At 40.2% G+C, this 17,291-nt stretch overlaps 1 protein-coding gene across 1 annotated transcript in view; it reads right to left on the bottom strand.

Moving 5' to 3' along the window:
• Positions 1–5,562: 5,562 nt before the first annotated feature.
• The window catches only part of LOC121282868 (autism susceptibility gene 2 protein-like), a 546,939-nt gene continuing 535,210 nt past the window's right edge, over positions 5,563–17,291 (bottom strand). Inside the window, exon 4 of the mRNA XM_041196681.1 lies at positions 5,563–5,646. Coding sequence (XP_041052615.1) covers positions 5,563–5,646 — 84 coding nt within the window. The remainder of the gene's footprint in view (positions 5,647–17,291) is intronic.

Here is a 17,291-nt window from a genome sequence, read left to right as displayed (position 1 = left end):
TGGCTATATTTTCTAATGTGCAAGTTCAATCTTGAGGGATTTCCCAAGAATAGCCCTTATTCACCCAAACATCGCAGGATCTTCAGTATGTTTGGTGTCATGCTAGGGGGAGGGTAGAATTTTATGTGGTTATCAGTCCTTAAATTGAAAGGAACATTTACCAGTGGGGTAAAAACTGTTTCAGCTGAATCTGCAGACAATACTAACCTGGAAGAAATTCAGCAGCGGCCATGACTGCCACTGGCAGTGCCATCTCTCTGGTGCAGGTTGGCTGCAGGTATCCTTGCAGGAGATGGAACCATTATGCAATAGGCTCCCTGCTGACCCAAGTCACATGGAGTCTTGGTGATTGCAAGAATGCCAGGGGGCCTGCCGGTATAGTTGGTAGCATAATGATGGCAATCCACTTCCAATACCTACTGATCTCCCTGGTGTGCCTTCAATTTTTTTTGTGTCACTGCCACCATGACCATACAGTATCTGGTTGTTTTAAAACGAATCCCTATAATTAATTTGAACTTGACTCGCTGACTGTCACAAGACTCTGTAGCCTTTTTAACAGGCCTTGTCATTCTCTTGAAGTTTGTATTGTTATTGTGCTTTTTTTCTTTTCATAATCCCTCATTTACAGCTCTTCTCAGTTTGAAGAGTTGTAAACATTCAAATTATAGCTGGCTTTCATGTGAATTAGCAGATAATAATACCTGTTCAGGTTCCATTTAAATAAGTATTATTCATAACAAGACTAAAAATTTTAAGTGCTGTAAAAACGTACTGTAAACTAAAATATATGGCTACAAATATTCTTGTCCCTTTAAAAGCTCCACCACGCATGGAACTACTCCTAGGCTCAGTCCAGATGGGCTAAAGGAGAGCCCAGTGCAATCCTGCCCAAAGCAGGCACTAAAGCTCATTATGCTTCACTTTTAATTGAAGATATTGCCTATTTTAGTCAAAATCACTTTGAGCAAGAGCTAAAGAATTAGCCAGATGATTGAATGTGGCGCACAAGTGGCACCAATCCAACTACATGGTCCTGGTGCAGATTCTCCTGCCTTGCCACCTCCGCCACACCCCCACCTCATCACCTAATCTCAGTCTAAACCTGAACAGAGCTGTGCAAGCTCACATGTGAAAACTCGAGTGAAGTACGTGAAGGCAGCTAACAACCATGGAACAAAACCCCAGTTTTAGTGGCTTAGGAAAGGAGGAAGGCATAGGGAAGAAATTGGAGCATGTGCGAATTATTATGGAATTGGAGTGATGTTACAGGAGTGTTTTGACTGAGTTCAAAGTTTGATATTCACTGCTTGTTTACAGTGCTGAGCTGTAAGTAACCATGCCTTGGTGTGCACTAGATTGACAAATCAAGGGTAGGGTTGGACTGAACCACAGGTTCGATGGTCTCATGCCATCTCCCTGCTGCAGTATACACAATCTTACTGCTTAACGGTATCCTTCATTTAATTTCAGCCATCAAAAGCATAGCTCAGCTTTGCAGAACATAGAGGAGGTGACCACAAAGGGAAGTGATCCTTCTGCACACCAAGTTGGGAATCAAGCTAAGTGAGCTGCAATATTTAACATCCATTCTTAAATTTCAGTGGGAATTGAAGCCACAAGCTCATATTGAACCTTTCAGGACAGAACACTTCATGTTAACCAAGGACATGTTCTCAAGTCAACACTATTAATCCAATGTTTGGAGTTTCTGCTGATGGAAAAGAAGTATTGGTGTGTGCAAATCTTCCTAATTGTGAGTATGTGCTCAAAATCAGTACTGTAGTAGCAATTAGAATATACAGGGTCTAAAAGTCTATTGGGGTACTGTGAACCTCCCTGATATAACTGTTCGATAGAAGGTGGAAACTAGAATTTCACTTTGAAATCCTAGTTAAGGCTTTTGAGGGGGAAAGGAAAGCTGCATAAAGCTTAAGCTCACTAGATGACTATAGTTATAGAGATTGAAATGAAACAGAAAAACGTGGCTTATGATAAATGTTGAGCTCATAATTTAATAGAGAGCTGAACTAAATACAAAAAGTACAGGGGACAAGGAGGAAATTAGTGATAAAAGGTGTGTATGAAAATAGATTAGATGACAGCATAAAAGGGAACCTCAAAGTCTTTTGTAAACATATAAATAGCAAAAGGGTAGGTCGATTAGGTACCAAAATGGAGACCTTCATGTGGAGCTAGAGGATGAGGTTGATGTACTAAATGAGTACTTTGCATTACCAAAGAAGGGGATGTTGCCAATGTCACCATAAAGGAGGCGGTACTTGAGAAATTAGGTAGCATAAAAATATGTAAAAAGGAGGTACTAAAATGGTTGTCAGCACTCAAAGCAGCAAAATCAACCAGTTCAGGATGGTGAGGGAAGGAAATGTGGAATTGTGGAGGCTTTGGCCACAATCTTTCAACTGTTCTTAGATATGGGAGTGGCACCAGAGGACTGGAGATTTGCAAATGTAATACTCCTATCAAAAAGGGGAGAGGAATAAACTCAGCAACTAGAGGCTAGTCAGTTTAACTGATAAAGTTCGTTGATGAAGTAGCAAATAAGGCTGATGAGGGGAGCAAGATTGATGTATGCATGGGCTTTCAAAAAGACGCGTTAGCAAAGTTGAAGCCCATGGGATTAAAGGGGCAGTAACATGGATACAAAACTGGTTTAGGGACAGAAAGCAGAAAGTAGTGGTGAACCATTGCTTTCCTGACCCCTGGGATCAGTGTGGGGAACACTACTCCTATTGATGTAGATTAATGACATGCATTTCAATAGACTGGGCATCATTTCTAAGTAGCAGATAATATCAAACGCAAACTGTATTAAACAATGGGAAGGAGAGAACAGGTCTCAGGAGAAGAGAGACTGGCAAAATAGGCAGAGGCATGGCAGATGAAATTTAATTCAGTGAAGTGAATCACTTTGGGAGGTAGGATGAAGGGGAGCAATAAAAACTGAAGAGGGAGATCCGAGGATCTACATACTCAAGTCTTTGAGGACAGCAGGACAAGTTGAAAAGGCTGTTAAAAAGGTATATAGGGCTCTTGACATAATAAGCAGGGTCATAGAATACAAAAGCCAGGAGGTTATGCTAAACCTTTATAAAAAACTGGTTAGGTCGCAGCTGGAGTACTGCATTTCTGAACACCACACTTTAGAAAGGATGCCAAGGTCTCAGGGAAGGTGCAGCAGATATTTAGTAGAATAGTACCAGAGATGAAAGGCTTCAGTTTAAATGAAGAGATTAGAGAAATTGGAGTTGTTCTCCTTTGACCAGAAAAGGTTGAAGGGGGATTTGTGGTATTCAATATCTTAAAGGGTTTTGATTGAGTCAATAAGGAGAAACTGTTTCCACTGATAAAAAAGTTGGTAAGTGTTGTGAGATACTGTTAGGAGGTGTGACTATGTTTTTAATGTACCACAGCGTAAATGAAATTATGTAACTTACCATATGACTTATACCCTCTGCGTCTCTGTGTGAAGAGAGCACATGTCCCGAGAAGATCTGCTGCTGTATGTATGTAGCCAGCCCTCAATAAAGAACCCAAGTTGAAGTGTTAATTGATCTCTTATGTGTGATCAGTACTCTTGTGTGTATTCAATGCTAATACAAGGGTGAAGCAAACACAATAGTAACCAGAGGACACAGATTTAAGGTAGTTGGCTAAAGAACCAGAGATAACATGTGAAAATATGTTGTTAAGCAATGAGATTTTGTGATCTGAATGGACTCCTGAAAGGGTGGTAGAAGCAGATTAAATAATGAGTTTTAAAAGGGAAATGGATAAATACTTGTCAAGGAAAAATTTATTGGACTATGAGGAAGGAGCAGGGGAGTGGGACTGACTGGATAACTCTTTCATAGAGCCAGCAGTACAAGCAGGATGGACCCAGTGGTCTCTTCTGTGCTGCATCATTTTATCATTCTGTGAATATTCACTTAAAATGGCTGAAGGACCCTTTCTTAGACGTGCCTTTACAGATTATGGCTACCTGGTTTCATAGATATGGCAATGTCTTCAAAAATAAAAGATGGTAGGATGCTTCTGCATGTTTTCTTTTTATCTTACAATTGACCAATAGTGAAGATATTTATAAAAGCAAATCTATAAATAACCAATTTATCATTGTGTCAATAGTCATTGGGATCTTTGGGTGAAATTCTGCATGTTAAAATGGAATATTAAGTTATTTTCTATAGCTTGTAACATAATACAGCCATTAACACACACTCCAAAATCACAGGATAGCACTAACTACTGTTCCAAAAGCAATATCTTCTTTGATACACACCATACATTTTAAGCTCTCAAATGTATCACTCCAGGTAACAAAGTTATTATTAAGCAACATTAGTTATATGGAGCTAATAACTCCACTAAATCATTTATTACAGCAAGAGACTGGCAAGTGTTCCAAAACAGTGTGTGGCTGTCAGAACAACAGTGATAATGACCATTGCTATTCTGTTCATTACTTTCAGTACAAATGGATTCCAGTGTTAATATAATGGCTCTTCCATTAACTTTATACGTTTATAATGATCTTTGGAGGTACAGTAGCCCCTTACCATTACATGCTCTAATATGCCATGACCTTTAATGTACCACAAATTATCTATTACAGAAATCTTCAATGTAACAAATATTTTTGCATGGCTCCCCGAGACTGTTATCCAAAGGATCACCGCATTTGTCTCATTTTGAACATATTGTCAAGACTCCTTCCTGTGTGCTAAAATTTCCAATCTTCAGCCATAGAACGATAAAGAGACCATACTTTCAAAACAAAGGTATGTATATCTCACAGACATTTAAGAAGCTGTACGCAGAATCAGAAGTGCTGACATCCTTCAATATAGTAGCAGCATCTTTACATACGAGATATTGCAATTTCTTTAACACATTTGGCATAAAATAGTGTCGACAGCCAGTTGACAGATTGTTAAATCTAGACTCTTTTGCATATTATTTACAGTCTTACTTCATAATTGTAATTATTAAGTATTAACAGAAGATATCTGAGCACCAAAAGAGTTTGCACACCCTGTCTCATGCGTGTTGATCCATCTTCTCTGATTCACACACCTGTCAAATAAGGCTGCAGCCAGTAGGCTCGCTGTGCAAAATTTACCCTTTAATACCACGATAGTCCTTTTAATCAACTCAGCGTTGTCAGTTTTCAGAAGTATGTTAGTAGCATATGTTTCTTTAAAAAAAAAGTCTGCTGAATAACAAATAGTCTGAATAACAAGAACAGACTTGGAGATCCAGTGCAATATACTCTGCATGTTAATGAGATTTCATTCCAGAAATGACATTGACAGTTTCAATGTTGTTTGCCACTGGTTTCCCAATGGGGAGCAGCAAGTTAATACAATGACAATATAATTGCAATTCCTTCCTCATTAGGCAATGGATGTCTTGCATCCTTGCATGACCCTCAAGTTACCAATGCAGCGGCATTAAATTTACTGTAGCAGTCCCCAAGGAGCATTACAATTCTTTCACTTGTACCTGTTTTAATACTGAGCAACTGAAATGTATAATGGCTTAAAAACGAAAAATGTATAATGATTGCAAATTTGCATGCATACTCACAAAATAACCAGTTCCCAAACTGGAATGAGCAGAACTCTGCAAGAGAATACAAGAGAAGAAAGGGAAATTAGTGATCATATTCCACATTACTCTATCCTCATGAGTTCATTAGCAACCCTCATGTGCTTTCATCGTGGTGTTTCAGCGTTGGGGGAGGGTCGGAGGGGAACCTTGTCAGCTGTTTTGCAACAAGCTTGTACGGTCTCATTTTCTTCTCACATCTCTCATCAGGATTGAGAGGTAACACTCTATTTACAGATCTCCACATCTCTGCTGCCGCTGTAATTGCCAATTTATATGACAGGCAGCTGGGTAATGATGGCATCTTTACCTTGTGCTGAGACTTAACAGACTAGTATCAGGTGACCTCTGTGGCTCTTGACATTCAGTGGCTTGGTTTCGAGTTAGTGAGCCAAGGCTGTTGTGCTCTGCTGCGTGACAATGTAAAAGAAGTCGATCTTCAAAAGGGACCAAAGAAACTCACTGATTCTTTCGAACATGACACAGTGAGTCAGTGTATTCATGCAGAGTATTTCTGCTGTGATTTTCAATAACATTAGCAAGGTGTTTGAAAAGTAACACTTTAGACAGTTAAGGAACAATGATGGCATTTACTTGGACCAAAATAAGTTATAAATTCAGCAAAGCTAATATACATTCAGATTGTTGCATAAGAGCATACATGTACAGTATCATACAGAATAAAGAACAGCAATATGCTATTCAGTCCCTCAAGCTTGATCCATAATTCAATCAGTTCACGCAACTGTCTTGGGACTGTAACCTTAACACCCTTGCCTAACAAAAATCTACCAAATTTTGTTTGGAAATTTTCAACTGACTGAGACTCAACAACTTTTTGGGGTAGAAAGTTCTGGATTACCACTAACCTTTGGGTGGAGGTATGTTTCATGAAACCACCACAGAATGGTCTAGTTCCAATTATAACGTTATACCTCTTTGTTCTGGAGTCCCCCACTGGGGGAAATGTTTCTCTTTGTCTTACCAACTCCTTCAATCATCTTAAGCACTCAATTAGATCACCTCAATCTTCCATACTCAAGGGTATACAAGCCTAGCCAATGCCGGAATTAACCCTTTTAGCCCTGACATAACTCTGGCATATCTGCACTCCATCTCTTCCGAGCCCAACATATATTTCCTGAGGTATGATGGACAGAACTGAATGTAGTACTCCAGATGCAGTCTAAACCAGAGCTTTATACTTTAGCATAATTTATATTATTTTATATTCCAGCCTCCTTGAGGTAAAGGCTAATGTTCCATTAACCATTTAAATTATTTTTTAAAGTAGAAAGAGAAAATGCTGGAAACACTCAGTAGGTCAGGCAGCATCTGTGGAGAGAAACAAGTTAACATTTCAAGTCGATGATTCTTCATGAGAACAGCTGCTGCCTGAACTGCTGAGTGCTTCCAACATTTTCTGTTTTTATTTCAGATATTTAGCATCAGCAGTATTCTGCTGTTGAATTAATTATCTTTTATATTTGTCCACTAGTTTTAATGGTTTCTGTACATGGGACCAGAAATCTCTCTGCTACCTCTACAGTTCCTACCTTCTCACCTTTTAATAAATACTCTGGTTTACTTCTATTAGCTTCAAAGTGGAATGGCCTCATATTTCCCCCACATTGAACTCAGTTTTGCCCACTCCCTTAATCTAGCAATGTCCCATTATAACTTTCTGCTTCTAGCTACACTACTTACTATGCCAATAAGGCTGAAGTTTATTGAAGTTGATGGAATTAATGTTTGAAAAGTGGAGTCTAAGATGTCCTATTAATAATGCAATTTGCTAAGTAATGACTTGATGCCTATTTTTCTACTAATTAGATAGTTTAGACCAACAGTCTGACCTACTGAAACAAATCAAACTATCTTATTTAAGAAAATAGATTTCATCTGCTGGAGCTTGTTGAGGATAGAAGAGACAAGTTCGTAACCCAAGTGAAGTGCGGTTGACTGAATTAAGAAAAGAATCCGTAAAATATTAACATCCTATGACAGTACTAAATTAAAAATGTAGCAGTGACCTAAATTCACCCAGGAATCATTTGATTATCAAAAGGATTCAAGTGAGGGGATAAAGCTTACATTTTAAAATATGTGCTAAGTTGTTAAATACGACTCAGACAATAAAATTAGTAAAAACTGATGCAGTGGACACAATACAAGTTTCTGATGGAATTTACCTTTGGCAAGTGGGAGTGACGAACATTTTATACTGTCCAGGTGACATTTAAAAATAGCACAAATTATTTACAAGCAATCCCCCCTCCCTCCTTTACGAAGAATCTTTAGAAACACCAGATAAAGAAAAATATTAAATATGGTGCAAATTTCACTGAATAGTTAAGTTATGAAAGTGACAATAAGGTGTAGATTTAAAATAATTAATAAAGGATTTTTAAAAAGTTACGATTCGATCTCCCATGGAAATTCTTCCAGCTAGTCTTACTGGGCCAATTCTCTGCGCAGTGGTCAAACTTTTATCACGAACTGCCAGGAATCCACTTCCCACACCCCTAGGTTTTCAGTTAAGCATTGGCTTAGTTCCATTGGTAGTATCGTGTGCTGATGCCCCACTCCAGGACCCAGGTAACGCTTTGGTTTATTACGAAGGGAATGATACACTGTTAAAAGTGCATCTTTCTGATGAGACAAATCATCCCCTGGTACTCTACTAGGAGGAACAGGGAGTTCTCTTAGTTTCCTGGCTAACATTTGTCCTTAATCAGCATTGTCAAATTCAAATTAATTTGTCATTCACCTCATCTGTTGTTTCTGAGATTTTCTGTTGCATACATTACTGCCACATTGCATACACAACCAAGTATTTCACTGAATCTGATGTACCTGGGGAAATTCTAAGGATGTGAGAAGTTGCTACATTAATGTAAGTTCACTCCTTTCTAATATCAAATATTTATTTATTTAATCTACTTCACAAGATTAATTTGCAGCATTTGCTTAAGATGCAAACACCTTATATTTGTTTTTTTTCCACTCAAAACCTTCCTTCCTCTTTGCCATAATTGCAGTGTCATAAAAAGTATTTCTTCCTCATCTTTCTTCCCATAGTGATTTGTATTTCTCAAAATTTCACCAATAAGCCCCTGAACTAGAGGTCACCCCTCAATGTTTGGTTTTGTTAACGGTGATTCTGGGCACAATATCCAATTGCACACAGTCAGATTCAAAGCACAACATAGACATCCTCTCTGATCCCTTTTATTTGTCATTTTTTCTACCATTCATGCCCATTAGTTTGTATCTTGTTGCCAAGAGATCCAGATCATTGTTGTCATATTCCAGAAAGCCAGTTGGTGAATGATAGAACTGGAGCCAATCTTTACACATTTTTATATTTATTTACAGAGTTACACATCACAAGCATGCACCTCCTAATCCAATAACCACAGTTCCTGTCTATGTCTATTTATAGCGATTCAAGCAAATCACTAGTTAATGCCCACCACCTGCGTACAATTAAACACAATTAGTATACAATTAACAATTGTGGCATTCTGGATAGTGTGGTTCCACAGGAACAAGGATAAAATTACTACTCCTATCATGCATAGCTCTCTCACATGCCTCAAATTTGTCTACAGGGAATTGAACTTCCCAGTCTAACTGTCAAGAAACACCAACTGTCATGGCAAAATCTGAATATTGTAGTTACACAGAAGCCAGTTGAAAACTATAACTCATATATTATATCTCTCTCTTTCTCTCTCCCATTCCACACTCATATTTTCTCTCATCTTTTCTAGTATTGCTTCTTTGGCATTTTTTCTTTCTTTCTTTATGTCCTTGGGTGTAAGGTGCTGCATGACCTGGTGTGGGATTGGGAAAAGAGTCAACAGAGCCACATGTTGCATTTAGCATGTTGGAGTGGTATGTTTAGGCACCAGTCAAGGATGCCCAGTGCCACAGAAGGCATGATCACTTTTGGGCTGTCAGAGGAGGGAAATATGAAAGAAATGTTTTGTTTAAACAGCAAATACTGCTGCTACTAAGACATGGTTTTCAGAGACGGGAAAGTCTTGTAGATAATCTACTCGCCACAGCGTCCTTTACCCCACCCACCAACCCAAGTTTCAACAGGTGCATCCTCCTCACCAGATATTGTCCTGAGAGACCACCTGTCATTCCACTCACCAGGATTCTGATCCCATCAAGTGCTGCTTACCCTTTCATGAATTTGAGCTCCCAATGCCATCTACACCCTTTGCTCTTGTAGTCTGCATCCCACCAGACCCCTAAACCCTTATCAGCTATTGCACGCTCCACACAGAAATTCACCCTCATCCACCAGCTACTCCGCCCCCTCCTCTGAATTAGCCTAAGCTGCCAAGGGCCCAGGCCCTACCCATCCTGTGAATCCTATTACATCACTCTGGATCCCTGCCACTCAAAATCCCCATAAACCCAAATTTCCAGCCCTAGCCCAAGCTCCCTCCTGTCAACCAGGATCCTTGTATCTTCCTGGCCCAAATCAATTCTGCTATAAGCAGAAACGGCTTCATATCTGTTTAGACCTGAAAATCTTAAATCTAATCCACAGTCATGACACCCGAGCATGATGAAAATAAAGTGAAGTAAACTTTTTATAAGTGGTGATGTGGAACTGTCAGAGAAGGAAATAATGGACACATAGCTAATCCCATAATCTCTGTTCCCATTTCTCCAGCATGGGAATTTAGGAATGGAACAACTTCCCTGTCTAATCAACATCTAATGGATGCAAGTATGAAAACAGAGCGAATTCAATCTCAAACTGAGTATTTTTGTTTTTATTTCAAATATCTAATCTCCTTTGAATAAACCAGACACAAGAGCTTTGTAATTAATGAAACAGATAATGAATTGCATGGTGTATTCAGAATACCACGAGCAGAATTTAACCCTGCCAATGGGATAGATAGCAAAGTGGTGGGGTTGGGTTGGGGGGCATTGAGGCACAGCAGCGCCTTTGAATGTGGAGTTAAGATGGAGTCCTATTGCCTTCCTGACTCTATCCAATTCACTCATGGCCAGGGAAGGTGTAGGACAGCCTTCCCGTCCAGAGCCAATTGTGGTCCTTAAGTGGCCAATCAAGGACCACGTAAGGGTCTTTTCCTGTCACCATGAGGAGCCCCGCCATGTGGACAGATGACCCAGTAAAATCTGGCATCCTCCCTGTGGGCTCGGGGCACTGGCTTCCTGATTGGGCACCCTGTAACACACACACACACACACACACACACACACACACACACTCATCCAGGTTGTGGGGCCTGCTCCTGGTCAGGTGTAGTTCCAACAGTGGCCACCATATCCAGTGACACTGCTGGCACTGAAGAGCCTTGGACTCAGAATCTTGCCTCATAAAGGGTCTGGAGCCCCGACACCAGGTAGTTAACTGCCTGATGGGCACAGGGTCAGGCCGAGGCTCCCAGGAACAGTTAAGGTGGGGTTGTTCTCGACTTTCTGGCCTGCCATTGGCTGCTGGCATTAAATTCAGCCCACCCAGTTCAACATGAGACAAAAAACTGTTGAGGGACATTAACTGCAGCCAACCAATAAACATGACTGGCTCCAAGATGACTGCAAGGATAACTTAGGAGGCGAAGCCAGGGGTTGCTTGGCTTCTGCAGTGGGTTTTCTGGCCTACTATAGATATTTTCCAAAAGGCAAATCTTCAGTAATATGGAATAGGACCTGTTCAATCCAGCCAGCTAGATCAACTAATTCACAGTGTAAAATAATATAATCAGAATCAACTCAGAAAGAGTGTTTCTATTTTTTTCAAGACAGTATTAAAACATCTAATTTGGTAAATCCATCTGTGACACCATGTAAACAGCAATCTTGAGTTATTCAGTAATTAGCTTTTAAAGAGACTGCACATTTTCAGTCAGTGGGAAGTATGGTGTGTTGATGTGACTTGACAACTGGGTATTAAGGTCTATGTTATGCACCTGTAGAGAAATGTAACAAGGTGGAAGAAGTGAAATTTCTCCACATAACTGGCTGGTCCAAGTCATGCTCCAGTTACAGCATAGCTCAGTGCACTTTGAAACCATAACAGAGTAGCACAGGTGCATTAAACCCCACTGCAATGCCATTATCATGGGCTTCTAAGGCATACTTAAGAGGAATACTAGGTCCGCTTTTATATGCCACCAACTCTGGCTTCACTCCAGTGTTTAACAGCTTCAGTTGCAGTGTTTTTAGAATGAGCCCACATTGGAAATACTCCCAATTGCAATGTTGGGCTCATTGCTGCAGTATTAATTCACCATTTACTCCACCACATATAGATTTCAGGTGGGCAGACAGATAGGCAACACTTAAAAAAGTACAACTTTCCTCTTCATCTTCATTTCTGACAACCTTCACTGAACTTGTCTCGTTCATCACTCACAGTATGCAAATTATTTTTATTAATTCGCTGGCCAGCATTTATTGCCATCCCTACAGAACTGATTGGCTTGTTAGACCATTTCTGAGGGCACATTGTTGTTGGTCCTTAGTCACACATAGGCAAGATCTTCCCTCTCCAAAAGGACATTGGTGAATCAGATGGGTTTTTACAACAAATCTGGTTGTCTTATGGTCACTATTACTTGATGTTAATACTTTTTTGATTCCACATTTATTTAAGTTAAATTCCTTAGCTTCCATGGCCGGACTTGAACTCAAGTCTCAGGATCATCAGTGAGACTTGTAGCGCAACCACTCTGCTACCGTACCTCCGGTCAAATTTCTTGATTAACTTTGTGTGTGGTACTTTTTAAAAATTCATTTATGGGATGTGGGCATCGCTGGCCCATTTATTGCCCGTCCCTAATTGGCCCAGAAGATGGTGGTGAGCTGCCTTCTTGAACTGCTGCAGTCCCTGTGGTGTAGGTACACCCACAGTGCTGTTAGAGAGGGAGTTCCTAGATTTTAACCCACATTTAGTCGATCCCAAAGGAATTTTGAATCCTGAAGGCACCCACCCATCTCCATGAGCAGAGGCCACTGGGGTGCAGCTTGTGTTCTGAACCCTTCCTATTTCAATGGAATTTTCAAGTATACCAAAGCCACTCTTAATATTGTCTAAGATATTGAGTGGCAATTCCTCAAAATCAAAGCCAAAGAACTCCTTGGAGGTACTTCAACTGCACTAGCTATCTGTGCACAAATGCCACTGAAATTACTTAATGTTTAGTGACAGCCATGATGGGTCAAAATTACATGATCCAGATCAAGATGACAAGCGGTTGGACCGCCCTTCCTCCCAAAGAATCCTCTCTTTCAAAATTAAACCTGAGTTTGGGATCGTAAATTGATGCAAAGAGCCGATGAAAATGGTGGGCCTTCATCCAGCAACAGTTTAACTATCTTGAGCCTCCAGCTCAAGGTTACTCATGCCTTATTTACCCCATGATCTATGACATACCCAATGTTCCTTCTTTAAATATGCTTCTTAAACGTGTGTCAGCTGTGGCTCTGTTGGTGGCACTCTCGTCTCTGAGTCAGAAGGTTGTGGGATCAAGTCCCACTCCAGGACTTGAGCACAAAAACCAAGGCTGATGCTCCAGTGCAGTACTGAGGCTGTGCTGCTCTGTTAGAGGTGCTGCCTTTCATCCCCTCTCAGGTAGAGGCCCCATGGTACTGCTTTGAAGAAGAAGGGATATTCCTGGTGTCCTAGCCAATATTTGAACCTCAATTAACAATACAAAAACAGATTACTGGTCATCATATTGATGTTTGTGGGAATTTGCTGTGTGCAAATTGGCTGCTGTGTTAGCTACATTGCAACAGTACTTCATTGGCTGTAAAGCACTTCTAGACATCTGGTGGCCATGAAAGATGCTAGATATTTATTTCTTAAACTTGGTAATACCCTTCAGAATATGTAACTTTCAGCTGGTGTCTGGTTCAACTTGTGGGTGAACATTGTCGGCCTGAAGGACCTGCTTCCGCCAACTAACCTTGTAGACTGTTAAATTAGAAGATGAAACATGACTGCACAAGCTTACTTATAAATATTGTCCCTCTGCCACTCTGTGGTGTCATCTCCTTATGGCAACAATGGAGCATGTCAGCAAAGAGGTGAAGCCAAGAATCAGGACACAGTTAAATGCTATTGCTTTTGCATGTGCCATTCTTATGCTGCATGGTAACTGTAGGTGTACTCACAGCAAATGGCTGCAACTTTCCATCTGTGCTGACTCAAACCCCAAGAAGGCTAGTTCCCATGGTCATTGTCAGGTAGTTGTTTCACGGTCTGAAGAAATAGCATTTAGATATCTTGGCAGCTTTGTTGGCGGTCTCTTGGCATGCCTTCCTATGGGAAGAGGAACTTTACCACTATACGGCTCTAATGTCAGAAGACATTACTGCAGCACTTCCACATTGTAAAAATTGGCCACATCAGCCATCCTGTGGCGTCTCTGAACAAGGTGGCCAATTTGTTGCCAAATTCAAGTCACTGCTCTGTAACTTCCCAAATTCATATCATATGTAAGTCCCCAGCAGCCAATGGGGGAAATTTTCAATCAGTCTAGACTGGAATTAAACTTGAATTCCAGACATAAAAAAGAATCCACTGTTGCATCTCTGTAAGTTTACATTAATAGTTTGGGATAATAAAAACATTTTCTCTCAAACTAAATCTTGATAAAATCATGACAACATGTGTGGGGGTAAATCTACTTAGATAGGATGGTGAAAACCAGACCATTTAGAAATCCATTTTAAATACAGTGTACCAATTCATTTCTGGTGCACTGCAACAACATTGTAGATAAATGTTTAAGAAACAATTTATTCAATGTGATTGTCAGCAGACTGCATTAGCCTACACTTAAAAAAAATAATTGTGTGCAATTAACTTAATAAAAATACACACCAGGAATGACAAGTTTTAAATGCATATTACTGCATTGCAATACAAAATCTGAAAAAAAACTCTTATGTATAAATTGCAGTCTTTAAAAGATTAATATCCATGTTTTCACATGGCTAAAGAGTCTCTTCATTTAAATGGTTTAATTGCTCACCAATTTTTAGTAAGGGCAACCTAGTTCACTTTTTCTTTTGCCTGAAGTTGTCAAGGTTGAAGACAGCATATTATCTGAAGTACAAGGTAAAAGATGAATGTTGCAGCAACCCCTTGGCTCTCATTAATACCCATCACACTAATGACCACATCATATTGTTCAAACATCAAATGTAACCAATGAGTGCCCAAACAACGACCACATATTCTACTTTGATGTTTCTTTACAAGATCTTCAGTAACTTGGTCGAGGTAAAAAAAAGTACAGCAGTGCCAATGTCAGTTGAGTCCATCAAGTTTTGTCAGTTCAGACAAGCTGAGAACTTGTCTGCAATATCTGCAGAATTCCATGTGAAGCATCAGTAGTCATATCAATGGAAAGGGATCATTTTTATTCAGTAGTGGTCTTCAAACAGGAGGTAAATAAAAGAAAATGACGTGAAGGAAAGGTCAGAACCATTGTAATTTGTTATCCTGGTCACTGGAACACATACAGTGTAATGGGGTTCACTGTGTTAGTGGATTTTCTGAATATTTATTCCTCACCAGAAAAGTGTGAAATTTTCATCTACCTTTCAGCTTTCTGTGTTTCAGCATACATTAGCAATATTCTCAGATTATGATCAAGCTTTTCATTTGTATTTCCCCACATTTTACTCATTTTTTAAAGCTATACTATGTCACACAGTGTAGACCCCACCACCCTCATCTTCAATCCCTTATGTCCAGTGGGCACAGACTTGAGCGTATATCTATTGCACACTTGGCTTAGCAATCCACCATCAGATGAGGTGCACAGCATCAAGCTCCACTGAGCCGCAATCCGCTCTACCAAAGTTATGCAATATTCTAGGAGAGGTAAGCTAACCCCTGATTTCTTTACTTCACCAACAACTATCTACTTAAACCCCTTTCCCTTGCCCCCTCAATCCTCACCTCTAACAACACAAAGCACATTATTTCTTTGCTACTGAGAGAGAGTCCAGTCACTTGCTTCTACTGCTTTCCACTCTACCCTGTCAAATGAAGGCTCTCTCCAAGTTACTTGACCTCAGCCTTACCTTGAACCGCTTTCTATTTCTACTTTCTCCTTTATCCTATGTTCTCTCCAAGCTCATCCTGTCCGGACGACCAATATTTCTTCTCCCTAGACCCCATTCTCACTAAATTACTGACCAACCAACCCTTCCGGCCTCACATAGTAGTTGACAGTGCTTCGTCCTGTCAAAAGCACTTCCATCACCCCTCCATCAACCTGCCCCACCCCTTACAAATCCTTATAAACAGCTGCTGAATGAACTGTTGTCCCCAAATCCATGCTCATCTCTTCTAAAACTTCCCACTTGAATCTTTCCAATTAGTTTTCCATCCTACAGTACTGGAACAACCCTAACAGGCAAGCACAAACAAAAGTCTCTGTGACTGTGACATTATGACTTTAACACCTTACACTTCATTTTGTGTCCTCTCTGTTTCTTTTGACATATTCAACCCTGCCATCTGCCTTCAACAACTCTCCTCCATTGTCCAGCTTTATGGGATTGTTCTCATTATTTGCACTCATACGATCATAGTCTTAGTTCCAACAATGATTTTCTTTTACCACCTCCATACATTTATTGCTGGACTCCCCCAAGGATATATCATTGGCTCTCTCCTCTTCTCTATCTTAACGCAGCTGCATGAGATTATCTGCAGGCAACCCTGGCATCTTGCTCATCCCTGATCTAAACTTATGCTTCCATATACTCTTTGTGACAAAAGGCGTCCACTTCCACCAGAATAACAATGGGAACAGGAGAAGGCCATTTAGTACCTCAGGCCAGTTCCATAATTCAATTAGATCATGGTTGACCATGACCTTAACAACATCTCATTGCCTTGATTCCATAATTGGGTTTTAAGAAGCGTTTTAAAGTAGCAGAGACAGATGGAGAGGTTTAAGGGGGAAATTCCAGAATTTAGGGACTAGGCAGCTGAAAGATGGCTGCCAATGATTAAATTGGGGATGCGCAAGAGGCCATAATTGGTGGCGTGCAGAGACCTTCTGTAGGAATTTAGAGATAGGGAGGTGTGAGGCCATAGAGGAATTTGAAAACAAGGATGAAAATTTAAAAATTGAGGCATTGTTGGATTGGGAGCCAGTGCAGGTCAGTGAGTGATGGGTGAACCAGACTTGCTGCAAGTTAGGATACGGGCAGCAGAGTTTTGGATGAGGGTGAAGGCGGGTGGTCGGTCAGAAAAGCATTAGACTAGCAGTCCAGAGGTTGAGAGTTCAAATTCCATCATTGTAAGTTGTAAAATCGAGGTCAGCAAGTCTGGTGATTTGTGGGCTAACAGCAGAAAGTGATCATCAAAGCTGTCAGATTGTTAAAACTAGTTCACTAATATTGTCAGGGACAGGAAACCTACCCATCTGGCCTCTGTAACAGTAGTTTTGCACATACATAGGTGACTCTTAATGCCCTCAGAGTACTTAGTGATAAGTGAATAATAGTGAAAATCCACTAAAGTTTAATTTTTATTAATCTGTTCTTAAGAGGTGAGGGATCTTTTTTCAGATGAACAATGCTCCACTGATTTAATCCTTACTCTTGAAATAAGGAGGCCTCACAAATTCAAT

The sequence above is a fragment of the Carcharodon carcharias genome, chromosome 10, assembly GCF_017639515.1.
Source record: "Carcharodon carcharias isolate sCarCar2 chromosome 10, sCarCar2.pri, whole genome shotgun sequence".
Lineage (NCBI taxonomy): Eukaryota > Metazoa > Chordata > Chondrichthyes > Lamniformes > Lamnidae > Carcharodon > Carcharodon carcharias.
Note: the sequence above shows the minus strand (reverse complement) of the source record. Positions and strands in the feature narration are given on the sequence as shown.